The sequence below is a fragment of the Protopterus annectens genome, chromosome 12.part0 (assembly GCF_019279795.1).
Source record: "Protopterus annectens isolate FY-2018-M chromosome 12.part0, PAN1.0, whole genome shotgun sequence".
Classification (NCBI taxonomy): Eukaryota; Metazoa; Chordata; order Ceratodontiformes; family Protopteridae; genus Protopterus; species Protopterus annectens.
Window position 1 is genome coordinate 1,302,937,520 of NC_056746.1, and position 22,930 is coordinate 1,302,960,449.

The following is a 22,930-nucleotide window of genomic DNA, read 5'->3' on the forward strand; positions in this document are numbered from 1 at the left end:
CGGCTATTATTTCCGGGGGAGGGGTTCTAAAAGATTTTGAAGCAAAAATCATATGCATGCCCAGATCACCTATTCTAGTTATTCTTTATAACTACATTATATTATTTGGAATCAAAACTCATTACCTTAATCAGTGTATAACCTATATGTTCTTTTGTAGTGATCACTTTTGCAGTAGCCTTAGCTATATGGGCTATATCCTGCCAAGGATGTAACAGCTGGTCAGCTTCCAAAGCTTCAGGGCACCTTCCATGCACCCAAACTGTCAAGCAGCTCAAACTGAGCTGACTAAAAGACAAGTTTGGGTGCAACACCCTTCAGAGCTTTACTGCTACGAAGAGTATGCTCCTCTGAGGCTTTTTGATTGACAGTCGGCTTGTGCTTTCCTTAGCTGGGCAAATAAGTTCCCTTTGGGGAAAAGCCTTCCATTTTCTTATTCTTTGCAGATGTTTTATTCAAGTCCTCTACAGGGAAGTTATTTTAAAGCTAGAAATGTTATGTTTTAACTGATTGCAAGACTGTAACATATTTTCAAATGGAACACTCATTGTTTCTGTCAGTTTAAAAGTAGTGTTATCTAACTGATAAACTATTTTTTGTAGGGAAACAGTGTTTATTTTATTATTGTTGGGCTGCCATAGTGTTTGAAAGTGTTTTTTACTGTCTTTTTTCTGTTAAAAAATGCAACTTTTGGACTGGTAGTTTTACTGGCATTGTTGCTTGTTTTTTTCCAGCATAGAGGCACCATTTTTGGCTTGACCATGGAACAGATTGCCATTCTCATGGTCTGTCCTTCTTCCAGCAACAAAAAGAAAAAGTTAAGCAAACAGCCTTTGCCATCACAGCAAGCTAGCAATTTGCCTCAACTGCTGGTGGGTGACTGTGCTGTGGCCATTTGTTGTACCTCAGATCACTCATCTTTTACAGCTACTATGGACTGGGGTTAGCCATGTCCTCTGTGGCTTTTGGGGTCCCCCTCATTGGATAAGGTAGAGTCACTCTTGTTGGTCCTGGGAGAGGGAATAGGGAAGGTGTCTCTGTCATGTCAGAATGCTGTGCCTATCCCTGGGGAAGCAGCAGCTGCCACTAGTAACATGGTTAGCCAAATATTTTCTGTCAAAAAGAAACAGAAAACCAAACATGTATCTACTCCTCCTCAAATTTCTTTGGATAGGAGTAGTTTATTTGGATTAGCTCAGGGTTTGATTCTGGCTATCTTTTCCTTCTTATGTAGTAGTTTCCAGTAAAAGAAAGAGGAATGCCTCCTTTCCTGAAGAGAATCAGGATTATGCATCCAAACAGAAAGATGCAGACATGGATTCAGGGATTTGTCTTCTGATTCAGAGGAGAGCTCTCTTTCTGATTCTCCCTGTGGGGGATTATCTTTCTCTCTAACACTATTGCTAGAATAGCCTAATGTTTTCAGTGGGAGAACGCTAAGGTTTCTCAGTCTCTCAAAAAAATACTATGATATATTGCAGAAGGATTTTCCAGAACCTACATCCATTCCTCCTATTTTGTTCTGTCTGCTTCAGAGGATGTCTGCGTTACTGCCTGCATTTTGTCCTGATAGGCAGCCAGCTGCCCATAAAAAGGCAGATAGGATGTATACAGTTCATCAGTCTTTCAATTTTTATCTACTATTCACAAACCTGAAAAGCTACAACCTTAGTTGACTCTTCTCCCGCTAAGCACTTAGTTAATTCCAATCCTACTCTTTCTAATAAGAATGGGAAAATTATTGATAGGTATGGAGAAAAGTGTATACTTCTGCAGCTTTGAATTTCAGAATTTTAAATTGTCAAGCACATATGTTAAAGTTTATTCTGACATATTGTAAAAGTATGAGGAATGTTTTTATCTACAGCTTTTTCTTGTGAAGAAAAATCTGCTTTAAATAACTTAGGTTTTCTATTGCACAGGTCACTACTCAATGCTTGCAGTGTGTGTATGACTCTGCTGATAGTAGTTCCAGGGCTATGACTACTGCTATGGTTTTTACATAGGTTTGCTCAGCTGCATTTACATAATCACCCAGATGATGTTAAAATGAGATTTTAAATTCTCCCTTGGATATAGATTTAGTGTGTGGCCTGTCTGCTGCAGAGGTGATTAAAAAGTTAGATGAAGGGGGTAAGCTGATCCAGGGAATCTCTAAAATGTTCAGCCCTCCTTTTCCAAAATTGTCCAAGAGATTTTTTTTTTCTCCTCATCCAATTTCAGCAAAAAACAGAATAAACAGTCTCAACATTCAGAATTCAGGTAAACAGACATTTAAGAAGACGTGGCAAGGAGGGTTCAAAAAGAAGTCTCAAACCTCTCAAAACCAAGGACACTGCAACAAGTCTGAATGACTGTTTAAGAGACCTTGTGCTCCCCCCACCGCACCCACCCTGGCCCACTTTCTCTTCCAGAAAGTATGAGTCTCCATTTTTCTCATTGGCAACAGATTCTTTCAGACAAATGGGTTCTAAAAATCATTCATCAGGTTACAAATGACAGTGGCAGGAAATTCCTCCTTTCTGGGGGGGGGGGGTCATTCCTCATCCTGCAGGTTAGACTGTTTTGTTTCCAGATGTTCTTCATCACATGCTGTCCAAAGGAGTGATAGAACCAATTCCTCATTCCCAGGTGGGGAAGAGGTTTTATTCAAGGATGTTCCTAGTCCTAAAGAAAGAAAATGCTTGGAGACCAGTTCTGGATCTTTTTTACATAAACATGTTTGTGATAGTGCCCAAATTCAAAAGGATATCACTTCACAACCTGTTACCTCTTCTTCCACTTTCAAGTTTCCTGTTAACACTAGACTTAAAAGATGCTTATCATCACATTCCTATTCATCCAGACTTCAGGTGTTTCTTAAGGTTTTATGTGTCTGGATCATATTATCAGTTCTCTGCCTTACGTGGATTGTCCACTGCACCAAGAGTGTTCAAAACGTGTCTTGCTCCAGTTATAGCTCATTGCAGGCTACAGGGTATTCACATTTTTTCTGTATTTAGACAACTTTGCAGTCTTTTTCAAAATGTCAGGAATCTCTCTTTTGGGTGAGAGATCTCTTGCACAAGCTGGGATTCCAAGAGAATATTCAGAAGTTTTTCTTAACTCACTCACATAGGATTGTGTTCCTTGGATGTCAGCCAAACACCTCAGTTCAAACAGCTTTTCCTCCGCAAGAAAAAAATATATCTTTATTTAGATCTGTTTCTAGGTTTTTACACTCATACTTCAGTCACCTCGAGGGAATACCTCTGGATTTTGAGTCTCGTAGCAAGACTCCACATGAGAAAGATAGCTCCACATGAGAAAGATACAGTAGTATCTGTAATCTCTTTGGTCCAAGCACCAACACCCTTTTGTCTTTTCAGATCCCAGTACTGAACTTTATCAAAAGAAAAATTGCTTGCTGGAGGCAACAGATATCCTTAAATCAAGGTCTTGCCTTTTCCCTCCCTGCTCCAAAGTAGGCAGTCACCACAGATGATTCAGACTTGGCTTGGGGAGCAGTTTCAGGAGAGATAAAAGTGCAGGGCATGTGGGGCTACAAGGACAGACTCATGCACATAAATATCAGAGAGATACTTGCCCTGATCAAGGCTATCAATTCTGTGAACCATCTTTGGTCCCTGAGACCTGTTCAAATGGTTACTGACAACGCCACAGTGATGTGTTACATCAAAAAGCAAGGGGGAAGCAGGTTGTACCCCCTTTGCAGACTAGCCATGTTAGCTTGGAATATAGCTTCATAGCACAGTCTTACTCTATAGGCATCCTACCTTCAAACTGAACAGGACTAAGGCAGACCCTCACAAATCGAAACTAGATCTAGGAGTCTTCCGAGATTTGATCCATCTGTGGAGAGTTCCTCAAGTAGACCTATTTGCCTCCTCTCTGAACAGTCAACTGGAAAAATTCTGTTCCAGGACTCCATGCAAGAAGGCTTGGAAGACAGATGCCTTTTCTTTGGACAGGAATGTTCCTGTTTGCCTTTTCACTAATATCCAGGGTACATCGGAAGATTCAGAAAGCATCATCCAAGGCCACTGTGATGAGTCCCTTCTGGCCAAGGTAACTGTGGTTCTCCCTTCTTTTGGAAATGGCCGGGGGCAATTACCAAAGGTTCCTAACAGAATGGATTGATCTACTCACACAAGAACAGGGGTGTTTAATACGCCCTGACTTCAGTCATCTTCAGTTGACCTGCCTGGATGATAGGGTCTTATTCCTTTTAGGTGCCTGTTTTCTGAGGATGTGCAGCAGGTACTAATGGATGCAAGAAAACCTGCTATTAGAAGATCATTCTAGTTGGTGCCAGCACCATAACCAGCACACATTCACGGCTAGTTGTTCTCTGGTTTTGCAATATTTGTGTGAGTTACTATCCTATGGCCTTTCTTATTCCTCTATCAATGTTCATTTATCAACCATTTCAGAATATCTGCCCATGGATCCCCTCTTTCAAGGCAGTTGCATGTCAAAATTTTCTTGAAAGAGGTTTTGCATAAAAGGTCTCCAATTAAACTTCCTTAGGATCTTAATTTTGTGTTAGAGAAACTAACATATGCTCCATTTGAAACAGCTATTCTGGCTGACTTGAGGTTCTTAACATGGAAAACAGTTTTATTGATTGCTCTGACCTCTGCAAGAAGGGTATGTGATTTGTAAGTTCTTATGGTGAGTCAACTCTAACTCATTTTCCACAAGGACAAGGTTTCTTTGAGAACTAATCCGTCTTTTATGCCTAAAGAAGTTTATTTTAAGTTAAACTGTTGATCTCCCTGTTTTCTTTCTTGAGCCTAAAAATGAGAGAAAAAGGATACGCCATACCTTGGATATCCATAGACAACCCAGGTACTACCTTGACAGAACTAAATCTTTCAGATCACCGGATCGCTTGTTCATTTCTTGTGAAGGTAAGAAGAAGGGACAACCGGTGACAAAACAGACTATTTCCAAATGGTTGTCTAAGGCTATTACCTTTTTGTTATACTCATCATGACAAATCTATTCCAGGTAGGGTCAAGGTCTACTCTACAACTGCCTTGGTTTCTTCCTTGGCATTTTGAAAATGGTTGGATGCTAAAAGTATTCTAGAAGCTGCTACTTGGTCCTCTGTACATGCTTGTACAAAGCACTATAATATGGATTCCTTCTCTAGGTCTAGATCATGCTTTGATAGGGCCATTCTGCAGGGGCTCCTGGGCCTTTCTCCTTCCACCTTACAAATCTTGTTAGCTGTGGAAATCTAAGGCAACTGCAGCAGTGATAAATATAAAAAACATAATACAGTTGTGTAAGTTGAACTTACCATAACAGTTGAAGTTCGAATGATTACTGTTGCACTAGCTGTTCCCTCCCTTCCTCCTTATTTTTTGGTGTTTTTTTTTTTTTGTGGCATGGTGTGGACATTTATTTTTTTGTTATTTTTAGCCTTGTCCTTTCTAAAGAGCTTCATACCCAAACTTTTCTTTTAGTCAGCTCACCTCGAGCTGCTTGACAGTTTGGGCATGTGGAAGGTGCCCTGAAGCTTTGGAAGCTAGCCAGCTGTTATATCATTTGGCAGGATATCCCATATAGCTAAGGCTACTGCAGCAGTGATCATTCGAACATCTATTGTTATGGTAAGTTTAACTTACGCAGCTGTATTATAGCCTTAGGCCAAATTCTGACTCTCTATTCATTGCTGGTTCCTGTCCATTTCTTTTGGGAGAAAGGCTTAAAGACATAGCTCATTCTCAGATTTTCCATTCCAGGTCAGATTTTTATCTCATAGCAAACCTAAAATAATATGCTTACAGTTGAAACACTATTATGTTTATCAAAAGCATCACATTTAGCAAATATTTCTTACCTTGGATAGATCTTATAAAACTTTGAGAAACTTAAATTCCCACCATTTTTTACCAGAGCAATTCCATCTGTGCATACCAGGCATCAAGCTGGTTATCACTGGCATATTGCCAGACCCATTTGATACTAGAACAGGTACCATGTCTTTCCCTATTTTCACTATGCTTCTTTCTTTCCTTAACGCCTGCCACCCATCAATCTTCCCGCTATATATATGCCCATTTATTCCCCTGTGAGGTGAGAGCTGATTGCAGAAGGCCATCATGTAGGTAGCTTTCAGGTGTTTTTCTTACTTTATACCTAACTCCTTCGCAGTAATTGATCTGCATGCTGACAGGTGGAGGATCTGCATCACATTTCACTTGGGCCTGGACATTCTGCTAATTCCCCATAAAGGCTACCACGTGACCACATGGATGCAGCTTTGTAGCACTATGTGCACGCACCCAATTCATACTCAGTATGCCATGCACATCTGTAGGTGTGGGCACTGATGCAGGCCACCCCCCCCACCTTCCACCCAGATGGATAAAATGCCATTAGCTGCTCATTCCCACTCTGTCCTGCTTGTTTCCTCCCGTTCCCAAGTCACTAATTGATTTTTAGTCATCTGATACTTAATCAGACTGGAAGGACTGTCCCATTTTGCATATCTATCAAACCTATATTTGGAAACTCTATTTAACATATAATAAATATTTCCAATGTTAAGAAGATATCTTGGGGAAAGCATATGGTAATTTCAGCTGCTTTTGTCAGTGATGTCTTAGTGTGCATCTTGTCTTCTTTATCATCTTTTTGGTGTTCTTAATGAAATCAGAACATGTAGTACTATATCTAAGTATGACCTGAAGTATAACAAATCTGTTGTTATATTTATTAACACAGCATATATAATCTTTTTCTTGTTACCTTTTGTCCCCATACCAGCCAACCATCATGCCTGTCTCTGTCAAACCCCGACCATCTCCTGCACTAGCAATGTAACCAGTGCAGTATGATGTCAGCCATGATGGTTTTTGTGCTCCATTGCTAGTCCATTCTCTACTTGCCCTCTGCACTGAGTGGGAATCCTTATCCCATGTCCAGACTAGTTTAGCTTTATTGCCAGACCAGGGCTCTATGGGGTCCCTATCTGGTCCCAGGACACTGGACTATTTGGCTCCACCTCCAACTATCACCAGTTCACGTCATGCTGAATGGCAGCTAAGGAGGTGATGCTGTCTGGCATTAAGACCACCCAATATCAGCAATGTGAGCACCTGCATCACCACAGGGATGTTTTACATCCTCTGCCCAATGCGTGTTCCTTGGACCTACTTTTGGGCCTCGAAAGTTTAATAGCTTGAATGCATATGGATCGAACCATATGCATTGAACTATTAAACAATCGAAGTCCAAAAAAAAAAAAATTAAACTAGTGTAGGCAGGGAGGCAAGCCCCCCTGCACCCCCCACATCCCCCGCTACTTAAATACACCAACTCCGAGATCGCACTACATTGAAGTAAACAGAAATCTCCACCTACGGAGATTTTCGTTTACATTTTCGATGTTTTGCACTTTCGGTGTACTCGTGTCGAGAATATTGTATTCGATATTCTCGGACTTCGAACACATAAAGCAGACCCGTATTCCTTCACATACACTGACAGGGGCTACCATGACCATTTTGGAAACCACAACAAATGTCCTTCATAGTGTCAGTGTGCATGCTTGCAAGCTTCTACCTTCAAGTAACATGTCATCAGATTAGGAAGCCCTTATACTCCCCCCAGGATAGATAAGCCATATGCCACTTACTCCCATACTTTTCTGCCCAGATCCTCCAGTGCCTGATCCACTATTTAAACTTGGGTCTGAGTCACAGAGCCATGAGTCATGACATATATAATCGTATAACAACTTTTTTTATTTTTGGAAATGCAGGCTACTCACACAGGAATTAAGTATTTAGGGATCTAGTACCCTAAAATATTTACTAACTTCATTGATTTTTTTCTATAATAAAAGACATTGCTGGATTTAAGAAAGATATGCAGAAATGGCCAAAAATAACTATAATAATAATGTAAGTTCTAAAAATAAATATTTTTGAAATAATATTTTATTCTTTTTAATCTTGTCAAGAAGGATTTCTTTCTTGGCTTCTTTCACTGTTTATTTTTTGTTGAACAGGGTAGTGCACTGATCCTACTGGACCATTATATGGTTCAGCCCAGGGATACATGAACTTTCCAGTCAGATTAAAAATGACACATAACAGTCACAGTTTAATGTTATCATTGACAGACAGAAAATAAAACATTTAAATAATTGCACACACACACACACACACACACACACACACACACACACACTCACTCACACACACACACACACACACACACACACACACACACACACACACACACACACACACACACACACACACACTCACAGCAGCCATTGTATATCTCTAACCTTGACAGATAGAATATATGTTTCAAATGTGTGTAAAAATGCTGAGAAGGGGGGATTTTCAGGTAAATTTATGTGAATCCACTGTAAAAGAAGCATTTGCATTTTTCTTGTTTGTATAAGAAGGACTTTACCTTTGAGTGAAGTTTAGGAAAGGATGACAGAAGAATGTCAAAGAAGCTAAAAAAAAAGGTATACAAAACAGTGGTTTGGCCAGTACAACTGTATGATACAGAAACCTGGACAGTAAAGGCAAAGTGGTTGAGGAAGCCAGAGGGGATGGTGATGAAGTGCTTGAGGCTGGTGGTAGGATGCATTCTGTGTGAAAGAAGAGGACATGAGGACATAAGAGCAGAAGCCAAAGTAGTTCCAATTTCAGAGAAAATCAAATAGAACCGATTACGATGGTTCAGCCACATGTGCAGAAAAGCAGAAGACAATCTTGTTAAGAAGATTTGAGACATGCACTAAGAAGGTATGAGGAAACAAGGGCATCCAGCAAAAAAGATGGATGGATTGTGTGAGAGAAGAGCTGTGACAGTCAGGTCTGACTATTGAAGAAGATAGGAGAGTGCCACTGAACTGAAAGAGATGGGGACACTCCAAAACCATCTAGAAAATGGGAAAAGGGGGGATGATGTACTAAATGAAACTTCCAGAAGAAAAAACTGTCATCGTTATAAAAATTCAGTTGATTTTGTTTAGTAGTAGCAAAAACGTTGGAACCCCATTCCCCTTATTATAAAGGCCATTTCAAACAATTAAGTTATTTAAGGCTCTAATGTTAAACATTCAGGCAAAGTGGATTACAGCTTTTTAAGTTGTTAGATGGTTTCCAAAGTTTGTATAGCTTGTCTGCAGTGTGAGCAGGACATAATAATTTAAATCATGAGAACTGACAATATATTACATACAATGAGTAGATAAGCTAGGGAGATAGATAGATAGATAGATAGATAGATAGATAGATAGACAGACAGACAGATAGATAGATAGGTAGATAGGTAGATAGGTAGGTAGATAGATAGATAGGTAGATAGATAGATAGATAGATAGATAGATAGATAGATAGATAGATAGATAGATAGATAGATAGATAGACAGACAGATAGGTAGATAGATAGATAGATAGATAGATAGATAGATAGATAGATAGATAGATAGATAGATAGATAAAGCTGTATCCTTTTCCAAGTTTGTATTATCAGAAGGTATATAATATCTGATGTGCTCTGTTTCGATCACTGTTTCAGAAAAGATGTTGCTGTTATGCGATTGAAAACACACTTTAGTATACAGAATAGCTGTTTTATGTTTCCGTAGTCAGTCACTGTTTCTCAATTGTGATCCATTTCTCAAATTAAAAGGATAGTTATATATTCACATTGTTTTTCTTGGTCAAGAATGTTGAATATTGTATAACAAATTATTCAATCAGCAGTGATTAATGGGGTTCAGTTGCACAAAAAGTTTGAAAATGTTGAACATAGTCTTTTTATGATGTTGGTGTGCGCATTACCTTACTTAATCAGAAATGTGTTTTTATTCATTCAGAATATGGTTAGTAAAAATGATCATGTTGTATTTTTGTTGACTTTATATTTTTAATTGCTGTATGTTTTATATTTTAATAGGGTCAGTATGGAAACTACCAGCAGTAAGGATCTACAGGGTGTACCTGGTGCATTCATTTGTAAAATATCTACAGCTTCACTGGTTCTAATATTTTAATAAATGGACATTTTTTAACCATGGTCTTTTCAAAGCATATGGCCCAGAACTGTCATCTGCAGAATATTGGAATATGTTTCATTTCATGCTGGATGTTATTACTGATGACAAGCCACTGGATTGATAGTTTTATATATTCGGTGCTGTGTATAGTATTGTAAGTTGAAACTAAACTTTTTTTTAATTGTTGATGTTTGTAAATAATTGCTATGCCTCATTTGTTGGAATGTCACATGCAATTTGTAGCACATACTACTTTAATTTTAATTCTTTTTAGGAATTAGTCCTAATCACTGGCTTACTCTGGCAGTTCATAGCCAGAGGTACTAGGGTCTTGCAGAAGCCAAGCTTGTTTATGAGAGCTACTGTGGACATAAGCTGCATTCATACACATTAGTTTGAGTAGGCACTGATAGTACATGGCTTTAGTGTACATTAAACATTGCCAAATTCATTTTCCCAACTTACTGATCATTAGTGAGAACGTGTACTGGGTGTGGGCAGAAGACTCTAATTCTGTCAGTTAAAATGTTTAAATCCAAGCATTACTTCTGTTATCTACTGTTTTTGAAAGGCATTTCTATGTTTCTCCCTGTCAGTGTGGGACAGTGGTGGGAAAGCTTTTTTTATCTGTTACGTAATTTCTTTTTACCCACTTAAATTATGCATTAATTTAACAATGAGTGATCCCATACTGAAAATGAGGGATGATTTTTCAAGTATAGAAAAGTGTCATTCCTAGTTTGTGTCAGTTCTCAACAGTACAACAAGAAGTGTTGCCACACAGGATTAACTTTCATGAAGCTGATTACTTTTCCATCCATTAGGTCAGCTTCCAAAAATGTTACTCTGCATTTCTCAACAATTAGGGCTGCTTTTAGATGTTAGTATTTATGCATTTCTGTTGATTAGATAAATTATTTAAACTGCCACCTCATGGGGCCATCTTGTTTAAGGCTTTCAAATTGTTTGTTTTTCTTTTCAGAACGTCATTTCCTGTTTGGACATTCCCCAAGTTTTCCCTTCCTCTCCCAGTACTTTTACTATGTTTTAAAAGTATAATGGATATTGATCAGCTGTATCCGTCGTAATTCCAGATAAGACAGAATGGATTCAGAACCAAGCCCAGTCCATGCTTTTGCATTTAGATTTTGTAGAATTATAAGTATTCTAAGTGCCTTTGTCCTGAGTGTCCCAGAGGAGTCCCAAAATGGAAAATCATGGTTTGGTGAAATCGGGATAGAGGTGGTCTTTTTCTATTGCTTTAGATACAGATTTCATAATGAAGGTGTCACACTTGTGATTTGGGCTTGTAACTGTCAAAATTACCCACTGGACTTCTTGGGCAATGGCTTAGTTATACATCACTTCTAAAAGTAGGAATTAAAAAGCAAAACCTGATTGTCTAAACTTTATTTGTTTATGTTGATCTTGTTGGTCCCACAGAGTCAAAGGTCCATTCCCAGGGAAGATAAGAGGAGCAGGCCTCCAGAAAAAAAAAAAAAAAAAACATTATGGACCAGATTCAATAACGCCTACACTAAGTGTACATGATATGTATTCAAGAACATCCCTTATCCTACCACATTTTTTGTGCTTTCTAGTCACTCAGAAAGATTGCACTGAGTGTACATGTAGTCTACAGTTTGTGGTAACCTTTATGAGTCCCTGTTAATATTTAAAGCTGCAAGAAAATCAGTAGGAAAACTAAAATTAAGAGGAAGAAAGTGTGAGTTATGCCCTTGTTGTCTTTTGACGCAGAACAGTGTACCCTTAGTGCAGACTTTATTGAATTCCGGGGTGCATTACAACACAGTACATTTTACATAGCATCAGTACAGCAGAATCCAAGGTTACAGTAGATCATACATGAAAAAACAAACGTAAGACTGAATTTCATTTAGAAAGTTCTAAGTTGCATGCATGCGGATAAGTCATCAAATACTTTCTGACTTTTTGGCAGTACTGTACAGACAAAAGTAACAGGCAAGAGACTAATGATTTGTTTATTTATGTAAAAATAGTTTGGGGCAAGCCTTAGAGCTTAAGTAAGTATAAAATAATCTGAAACTACCTATACTTACTAAGTTAAGGTTACAGCATATCCTGGTACAGCTAGAAAAATTAAACTGATTTTAGGTAAAAGAAGTATAAATACAAAGTGGACACTTAAGAACTTTCTGTGCTAGTTAGAAGATTTTAGTTAGGTATTGTGTGTATAAGTATACAAGTGTATGTTTTGGGAATACTTGTGGAAAAATTAGATTTCCAGACTGTAACATTTGAATAGAGGTTGGAGTTGTTAGTAAGTATCGACAAGAGAGAGGATAAACGGAAAAAAAATCATACATGTCATGAAAGAGTTTAGCAGGTGAAAAAGATGTTACTGAGAAAATGAAAACAAGAAGGTGTCAGAGAGAGTTGGTAGAACAGGGAGTTTATTGCCAAAGGAGATATAAAAAAGTTGGAGGTAAAGAGAGGTAGAAATGCTATGAAGGCAAGATAACTTTAATATGAAAAAAAAAAACAACAACACAGTAGTCCCTCTTAAATCGGATACCAAGGATGTTAGAAAAGTAATCAGTTGAAAGGCAGATAAAAAAAAACACTCAACGGTTTTGGCTTCATGCAATTAATCATGATTGTGGGTGGTGTTGTGGACTATGCGATGAGAGACATGATGGAGCTCTCAAACTATATGTCCCAGGCATGTATGAGCCTAGCATTGAGCAGCATTCTATCTTTTTCAGTGATGATGCCACAATATGAGCAAAAAATAATTTACTTCAGTGATTGGCTGTTTGTGATATCATTCGAAGAGGGGTCCAGTATTTGTCAGCCTGGCAAGGTATGATTTATAGACCACATGTCTTTGCCATGGATGGCCTGCATCTATCCCCTGGGGTTTCAATTATTGGCAAAGGCATTGTCCACCCCATAATGAAGAAAGCAAAGGAAGATATGAAGATGTTAACTAATCAATGCTAAGAACCTAAACAAGAAGCTCCACTCCCTACAAGTTCCCTCATTGTGGAAGATACAGACATCTGTATAATGACTAAGACATGGTTTAAAATGTCAGAGAGCTTGCTGGTTGTGCAGTACTATAACTCCTTCTACATGTTTAAACCAGCTACTCCACAGGAGGGAAAAATGATAGTGGTGTCTCAGTCTTCATCCAGAAGAGACTCACATCAAGGCTGGTGTGATGCACTAGAGCTTCTTTATATTCATATAATCATTAGGAAGGTTCCATACGATATATTAGCTAGTAGTAGGACTCCCTCTATTACCCAAGAAAGCCACAATGCCTGTCTACAGGAACTGGAATTGCTCAGTATTAAACCCAATACCATTTTCCTAGGGAAGTTAACTATCCAACTATAGCCCGGGAAACATACACGAGCACTAGTGCACAAGCACAGAGATTCTTGGACATTGTCAATACAAATGCCTTGGAACAATTAGTCAGAGTACCCGCTGGGGGAGCACAGATGTTCTCCTTATTAATATGGAAGCATCTTGCTCCATTCCTTTCATATCTTTGCCACTTATTAGGTCTGACCATAAAGCCGCCTCCCTCAAAATAAAATTGAAATCAGAGATCTCTTCCATGCAAGGTACCTTTAGAAATTTCTCTTAAGAAAAACAACCTACTCCTAAGTGATGCATTGGCAAGTTTCAGAACTCCACAAAACCCAGTTAACTCTGCCTAATATGTGGAAACTTACACCACCACACTATACCAGCATGTAGATGCAGCTGTACCCTGTCAGAACAAATGCAGGAAAACCTCAGTAACACTCCCCCTTGGTGGAAGCATAATATCAGCAAGTTTTGCAATAAAGGTAAGAAGAGAAAGTCCCAGAATGATAGAGCCCTTATCACTGAAATAATAAACAACTCAGGAGCTTAATAAAATCCACCAAATCCAAGTTTGAGGCTAAAACAGTCACCCAAGCCAAAGGCAATCACAAGGACTGTATTAGTTACGTTGGTAATCTCAGAACCACAATGCAGCAATGCACTGGCTGATTGTGAACAATGCTACCTACTGTGAAGATATAGAGAGCCTACTGGCTGATAAATTCAGCCCAAACTTTATCTCTCTCAATCCTCTGTCTATTCCAACAAATATAACCGACTCACCTCCACCAACCACACAAGACCAAGTTCTGAAAGCACTATCAAAAGCTAAAAGTACTGCCTCAATGGGTCCTAAAAATATCCCTGGATGCATCTTAAATAGCATGATGCATGTCTTAACTAACCACTTAACAACACTGTTCAACCTCAGACTCCATACAGATTCGGTACCAAGTGAATGAAGATAGCTACAGTCATTCCCCTGCATAATGGAGGACCTTCGACAGACCCAGGCAATTACAAACCCTTAAGTCTGACCAGCCTCATATACAAAGCCATAGAAAGACATAATATAGAACTAATCAGTAAGGACATAGGGAACTTCCAAACACTGAACCCATCTCAGTTTGGATTTTATCAAGTACCGGTCATTCTTACTCGAATTAGGGGACTTCTTCGAAAAGGTCACTGAAGCAATGGATGAAGGTAAAAGAGAATACAGTACTTACTTCAACTTCACCAAGGCTTTTGACACAGTTCCCCACTTGGACATAGTGAAAAAGCTAAATAAACTGGAAATAGACCCCTATATCACCCACTGGATTGCCATCTGGCTCACAGACAGGACCAAGAAATCAAAATAGGTGAAGCATCTTCCACAAAGAGACCAGTCAACAGTTGAAACCCCAGGGTTCAGTGCTGGGAAATCTTCTGTTTGACAACTAATTCCCTGAAGTAAAAAACAATACTGGAGGCCTCTGGCTGACTACATTGGCAGATGACTGCAAGCTAAGAGCAGTTATTAAATCTCCAAATGACTTAGCTATCCTACAGAAAAGTTTGTCCCAGTCAAATAACTGGTCCCAGAATCATGGACTGAAACTAAATGCCAAATAATGCATTATTGTATACTTTGGAAAGTCATCTACCCTGGAGAATCACCACATTGGCAATACATCCCTTTGACCTGACCCATTTGTTCAAAATTTGGGAACTTTCATGGACAATGACATAACTTTTGACCAGTTTGTGTCTACTGTCATAAGAAAGCCCTTTTATATTACACAGCTTATAAGCAAAGGGATTACGACTAGATCTACAGATGTCATTGTCCCCCTTTACTCAGCCCTCATTAGGCCAGTCATTGAGTATAATGCCCCCTTTGGTATGTAGCTATCCAGAAACATGTAACAACTGCAATGCCCACAGCGATACCATACTATAATAATTGAAAGATTAAACAATATGTGCTACATAGAACTCCTCAAAGTCCTGCCACTATACTCGCTATCTGACAGAAGGCTAAGAAGTGACCAGTGGGTTACCTAAAATGCATCCTCTTACCACTGAGTACTGATGAACCTACTGCACATCAACTAGTCAAATGGCATAAGAAATATTTAGTCTAGGTATCTAAACATCTGCTTCAACACCAACAGAAGGGTTTGGAGGGTCAGGCATATCTCGCAAAGGACATCTCTGCTCTGGAAAAGACTCCTCATTGACATAAAACAAAGCTTATCCTTATCCATATTAATGTGCAACTTGTATCTATGAATGGGTAATATAAAATTTACCCCAGGACTGGCCTCTTGTACTACTAAAGGACAGAGGCAGCTCCTAAATGCTTTATCTCATGCATGGGTCCCTTCAAATTATCTATGATATGATCCCAGTTATTGTGATTACGGGTAATATATAATTATCAAAATGAAAAGGAGGACTCCATAATGCTATCAAAATCCTTTAGTAGACAGACAAAAACAAATCTTTTGGATTAACAGATCCTTCATCAGTGTAATGAGACAATATTCACAAATCTGCATGAAACAGTATCAGTCACACAGCTGGCAGGGAAATGCCTCCTTCCTTCAAAAAGTCTTTGGTATGGCTTGTATACCAAGTTTGTCTAAAAGGACATAGAAACTTGCATCAGTTCTTAACCTCAGAATAGTCAGTATCCCTGTCCTGTGTAATTCATGTAATATGTTTGCAATCCATAGATTAATTATTTTTCTGATTCCATGGTACATATTTTCTCCTGGAGATGCAGAATGCTTACATGCCTGTTGAAGTGTGAAAGAGAAAAACTGTTTTAAGGATGCCTGGTGTCATTACTAAATTACTTAAAAAAATCAAATAAAAAAGCAGGCAAACACTGTTGTGAGACCTACTTATTAAAATAATTTATAACGTGTATACATTTTCAAGCGGTACCTACTGTTTGTCAGATATAAAATGCAGTTTCACAACAAACACAATTTATATAACATTTTGAAAGCTACATTTTAAGGTTACTTAATTAATTAGCACTGTTTCTTACTGTCCTTACACTGAGATGAGATTTGATAGAAAATATGTCATTCAGGCAAGAATCAGTACACATTCTTTATTGCTTTATAAAGTAATTATAACATCATAGTATTTATACATTCATTAATGCAGTCATTCATTCATTTTCCAGTACGTTTTATCCTGGTCAGTTCCATGTGGAAGCAGGAATCCATCTTGGCAAATAATGAGCAGAAGGCAAAAAACAATTCATCATGGGATGTTAGTTCATTACAAAAAGCATACAATCAAAACACAACGCACACAACTGTGGACAAATTCAGATTGTCACTTGCTTCTAGCATGTCTTTGGAAGTAGGAGAAAAATTCTAGTGAAAACCTGTTCAGATAGAGGAAGGACATACAGACTCCACATGGAAGGAACCCAGCTGGAAATAGGATGAGAAAACTAAGCACAGTCAGGCAGCTTCTAAGTGCCGGCCCTGTACACTGTTGCTGGCTTTTATACATTCACATCCATGGCTATTCTTTTCAACTTCTATGCCCTTCTTTGATTTTTTTTGCAGTTATATTTCCTGCAAGAATGAGATGCTGACCTGCATAATATTTATCTAACCCATGCTTCTTGGAATTTTGCAGTATACATTCTACAGAAACCATCACTTTCAAGTGCTGATCTTTCTCTTATCCTGAACACCAGTCACCTTCATCCAGTGCTTTGTCTTGATCTTGAAGAATATATTCCATGTGTCCTCATTACAACATAGACCTATACAGGCTGATGATTTTTGGCATTGCCCCACTTGATACCTGAGAATCTCTCTCTCAGCCTCATATTAGACCTTATCTTTTAATAATGACTGATTTTCCTAGGATTATTCATTTATACCATACAGTCTGTGATTCTTCTGACACAGGCTAGATAGGAACAATGGAAGTCAAATCTGCTTATTCCAGCCATGGAATTCTTATGATGGTTCATCCATAAGGTAATGGACATTTCAAGTGTGCTCTGTAGATTCAGTAAACTAATGTTCAGTGAGCCATCATAGTCTAAGTTAGGGTCAGTATTCAAATGATTTGCTTCAGATGATCTTAATTTCATCTCTGTTTCTGAAAGGGACAATCCCAGAGTCTAAAATTCTGACTGAAAGACACTTGTCCTGATACCTCCCAGTTGTTACCACCCACTCACCACATCATCATCAACCCTAATCCTGGTTTCAATTTACTTTATGCAGCCCTGTTTTCATTCCGTCTAGTGAACACAATTAAAAATATTCAGTTCCTGTCTAAGCTTCGAGTTCCTTATCACTGGGAAGCAATAAGGTTATTACATTTTTGTGTGTGTTTGTGGTGGGGTGGTTAGGCAGACTCTTAGTATTTACTTTTTATGAACTCATCTAAAAGCTTATCTTAATTATGCAGCTCTTAATTACCTTTATTTATTCTGCATAGTGTAATTGCAAGCAGTATACTCAAAATCATACAGTTTAGTGAATTCATACTAAATCATAGCAGTCTCTTGACATATTCCCCTTTACTCCGTAGTAAAGCAACCTCAGAATTAGTACATGAAACTATCGCAGGTTGCCGTACTGTACAGCCTCTATTGTGACAGTAAGTTTTGGACATCATTGTTTAAAATTAATCTATTGCTTGGGTCACCATTACACTTGGCTAGTACTGAGAGATCAAAAAACAAAACATGAAAAAAAAAAAAGACTGCTTGTACTACTGTTCAAAACTTACACCATTCTGATGCTTCTACAGAACAAGTGGCAGTCATGCATGACATTACAGCACTTAGCTAGCAATCAGGAATTTGCACAAAATAAAATAGGAAATTAAATGAACAAAAAAACTCTGTTTTCTAATGTTTTAGCTTTGCATTGCTCATATGCTTTTCTTCATGGTATTAGCACTTGAGGTCATAAAATTCTTGAAAGACTACTTTTCTCTGATGATAAAAAGCACAGGTGGAACTAATAAATGACTCAGTGAGAGCTTTTGTGAGTATAACTGCAATTTGAGATGGAATTTGAGTAAGACCATTGAAACTTCTGGTAAGCACCCCACCCCCACCCGCCAAGTCCCCGCAGCCAAAGCTGGGACATGCTCAGAAAGCTAGGCTGAAAATGTAAACAAAGACCAGACTCAAAACAAAAATCTCTGGCACTGTCCCTTTAAAGAAACTGAGTCATAGATGCATCACTGACTGTAAGTCTCAAAAGACATTTGAAATATCCGTTATAGCCTTTAGCAGTGTAGTCTTTAATAGACCTCTTTAGTATAGAGATACTGGATCATATCTCAAATCTGTTTCAGTATCAGTTTTCTTAAGTTGTAAGACATTCCCAAATCTGGGTCAGACAGATTCATTTCACTTTCTGTCTCAGCAGTCTCACTGCAATATTTCACTTTTTAAAAAAAAGAAAAAAAGAAAAAAACAAAACAAGAACAAAAAAGGACATTTAACTGTACACTGTTCAATAGAAAATTTTAGGATATTACATTGGGCTTTGGACCTTTGGAAGTGGAAGGGAAACCCTAGTGAAAACTTACGCAGATGGAGAAAGGACAGTTTTTGCTCTGGGGAGAATAAAGCAGCAGTGAACTGTATTAATAATCTGGATTATTCGTACTGAGAGGGAATTTCTTCAGACTGTAATCCCGACATGAGTTTAGTGCATGGTGATATTCAGAACTTAACAGTGTAAAAGGAGAAACAAACAAAATGAACCAAAAAGAAAGGGAGCTCAAACAGGCACTCGCAAAAGTCCAAAAATCCACTAAATGCTGAAATTAACGTGTAAGTTTAGTGTTGTTTAGTTTGTTAATAAACTGCTTACACGTTAATTTCAGCATTTAGTGGATTTTTGGACTTTTGCGAGTGCCTGTTTGAGCTCCCTTTCTTTTTGATATTCAGAACTTTTTGTTTTCCTGTCCACGTTAAATAAAACTCCATAGTTTGCTTGCTTCATCTAGAACCTGAATTTTCTAATGAGGCCGGTTTGTCTTGTTATGCAGCAAGGAAATAACGTATTACCTGTGTCTTCCCTCTATTTTAACTAATTATCCTAAATCTGATAGTTTATTGATAGTTTGCTGTGATTCATGGAAACAGAACAGGTAGACTTTGATAATGGCAGCATAGCACTCACATTTTTGATATCACCCAAGAAAACCATTTAAGTTATTATTAGTGATATAAATAACCATGAGGTATGATACAAGTCTAACATTTTAGATATAGTGTGTCTTGAGGTATGCCAGAAGTTTAATATTTTATATATGGTCTGAGCAGAGATATTTTACCTTCTGCAAGTATAACTTCCATCATCTTAAAACTTTTCTATTAAAACCACATCTGAGGGCAGGTATTTGTTATTGTAAAGTGTACAAATTGTAGATGTTATTGTTTCATCAATAAAGATTAGAACTCTTGTGTTTTTTTTCCTTCTGTTTATTATTATTATGTAATTTAATGTCCTCACTGGCACTGTCTACCTGCCGTCTACTGCTGGGAAGCCTGAAAAGAAGTGTTCAGAGATCAAGCACATGTCACTTCGTTTTAATCTGAAGAACTACTTCCCATAGTCAGTTGCATGAAAACTGGCAAGGAACAAAAAGTGATGAGGAAAATGGACAGTTAATTTTATTTAGGATCAAGATTATACCAGATGACATTTTGTTTTATTATTTTAAAGCTGAAAAATCTGTTCCCAGAATGCTGCTATATAATAAAGTTCCTGACAGGAAAACTTTAGAAAATAATAAACAGGAGAAAACAGATACGTGCCAAAGGAAAAAGAGACTGAGAAGAGCCAGAAGTGAAAAATACATGTGGCAATTACAAAAACAACAACAAACTGCTTTGATAAAGGTTCCTGGTCTTCAGCCTTTTGATAATAGACATAGATGGTCACTGCCTGAGTCCAGAATGGACCATCTGGGTATCTAAGCTAACAAACTCTGTGACGATATTTAACATTATTGGTGACAATAGAATGAAGGCTGTTTTTCTCCACATGGCTGATGACAGGGTATATGGTATACACAAAGTGTCAGGATTACTTTAAATTTAGGCAATGCCAGTTTACCTTTGCGGACACTGTGATAAAAGTAAACATGCAGCTTCTCTTTAAAATAAGTAATTCAATTGTTAAAGAAGATCAGAGATAGCTAATTTATATCACTGAGTAAAAGTTTTATTTTACTACAGATAAATTAAATCAGCATAGTAGCTTCAAAAACTGTGTGTACCTTTCAAAACATGACACACACTCAAACAGTTGTAAAAGGCAGCCATTGATGAACAGAAACCACTGTTTTTGACCTGTCATCAATCAGCATTCACCTCACACTTCCAGTAGTTAGCATGCTGTAATCTGATTTGTCTGACTGTGAATGAACTGAGAGCTGTTGATACTGAATGGAAACACAGCAGTAAGTACTAACCAGGTGTTCTGAATGACCATCTACATCCTAGCAATGCACTCAAGGAGATTCATGTTGTTTCATTAACATTCTGAAACATCAAACCACATATGGTCAAGACCATATGATCAAAGTTACGGAACATCAAAACCAATAATAACCTAAACTGTATTTCTACAGGGGAGACGGCCTCCCTCTACTCCCCACAACCTCTGCCAATAACTCACAGATCGCACTACAGTGGGAAAGTCCAACTTCCCCAATCCCCACTGTACCACAGTCTCAGAACAAGCGGTTCAGTGTTCCATGACTTTGATCATATGGTCTCGACCATATGTGGTTAGATGTTTTGGAATGTTGACAAAACAACATGTATCCTCCTAGGAAGTACATCCTTACATTTATCTCACTTTTTGATAACGGTCATATTGCTAAGCATTGAAGTAAATTTCTGTGAACCCATCCAATCACTAATACTTAACTTGAAAGAAGGCAAAGTGTTTACACTGTTTAACATGCAAGGGGAGATTGTTCCACAGGTAGGGAATTCTTTGGGTAATGAAGTTGTCTCCAAGAAGTCCTGATCATGTAATGATGTAAGATGAAAACTTTGGATAACATTTTATTTTTAATTTTATTATCAATATTTTTGAGATGGAGAATATCTAGTAAGACAGTGTCTTATATAGCCCTGAAGGCAAGACAGAGATCTCCATGCAGGAGTTAGCATGTGATGGAAAAAAGCGAGATGATTCTTACTCTGTCCTGTTAACTAATGGATACTAGCCCTTTGGTTCTCTTGGTTGGAAAACACTGAGGTCTTTCACATTGGATCACATGTTTGGAGTGATGTGTACTAACTTTTGCATTTTGTTCAATGATTGACCTAATAAGAGTAGAATACGGAAGGAGTATTACACCTCAGAATGTAGACGGCATGCCTTTAATAATAAACTGGGCAATGCAAAAAAAAAATTTACTGTACGTGACGATCAAATGACTTCGTTGTCAATGACTGTCTTCAGTGACAATGTCAGTCTTATGTGAGGTTCAGTTAGTGGATAAACTTCTTTCCAGAAATCACAGGTTGCCACATGAAACAAGGTTTATTAATATCACAATGCACCAAAATATGATGAATAAATAAACGAACTGAAAACTACCAGAAGTACTAAGCGCTTTCACCCTATTGTCATACGGGCATCTTCAGAGTACTATCACTTAGTCTGTTAATGACTGTTAAATAAATTCTCTCCTAATTGCACAACTCCCTTAATTGAAAATCAAGTACACAATTACATATTTCAGTTATAAAAAAATACATTTAACTACATTGTATTAAAACTGAATAAAAATGTAATAATAAAAAAACAAATATACTTATTTGTTGAAACCTGACATATCGTAACAACTATAGCTGCCAGAATATAAAAAAAACTTATTAATACAAGCTGGCTTGCCATTTCCTGTTGTACATATAGCAACCAATTCTATAAGAAAAACACACATAAATATAGAATAATGTTAAAATGCAAATACATAAAATAAAATGTATGCCATAAAAACACACAATATATTTTAAAAAACAACAAACAACAACGAAATATACTCAGATACAGTAAGACTTTTGTTTCAAAATGCTTGAAATAGAGATGTGTCCATTAATGCCTGGTGTACAATTGGCGTTTAATCTTAACTGCCATAGACATTCCTTAGCTTCTAACAAATTGTTGTAATCACCTCCTTTATCTCCAAATTTTGGGGTCCTATCTATCACAAAAAATATGAATCTTTTAAAATTCTTACATTTAATACTGTGTACGTATAATGAATTCACCATTTTCTTGTTCCTAATGTCTCTATTGTGCTCCATTATACTTTCCTTGAGTTTCCTAGTAGTTTTACCTACATAATATGCAGAACATGATGTACAAGTAGCTAAATAGACCACCATTTTTATTGCAATTACATCCGGGACATTTAATTGATTTTCCATAACCTTGCACCATAACATATGGTCCATCATTCACATATTTACAACTTTTACAAAAGCCACATTTGCTCATTTTTGAC

The 22,930-nt window shown here is 37.7% G+C and overlaps 1 protein-coding gene across 3 annotated transcripts in view; it reads left to right on the forward strand.

The window, feature by feature from the left end:
• SS18L1 (SS18L1 subunit of BAF chromatin remodeling complex) overlaps positions 1-11,564 on the forward strand; it is a 464,937-nt gene extending 453,373 nt beyond the window's left edge. For all 3 annotated transcript variants that reach the window (XM_044090356.1, XM_044090358.1, XM_044090357.1), the window contains one exon: positions 9,943-11,564. In XM_044090356.1, coding sequence (XP_043946291.1) covers positions 9,943-9,969 — 27 coding nt within the window. In that variant the 3' untranslated portion in view covers positions 9,970-11,564. The remainder of the gene's footprint in view (positions 1-9,942) is intronic.
• Positions 11,565-22,930: the final 11,366 nt, after the last annotated feature.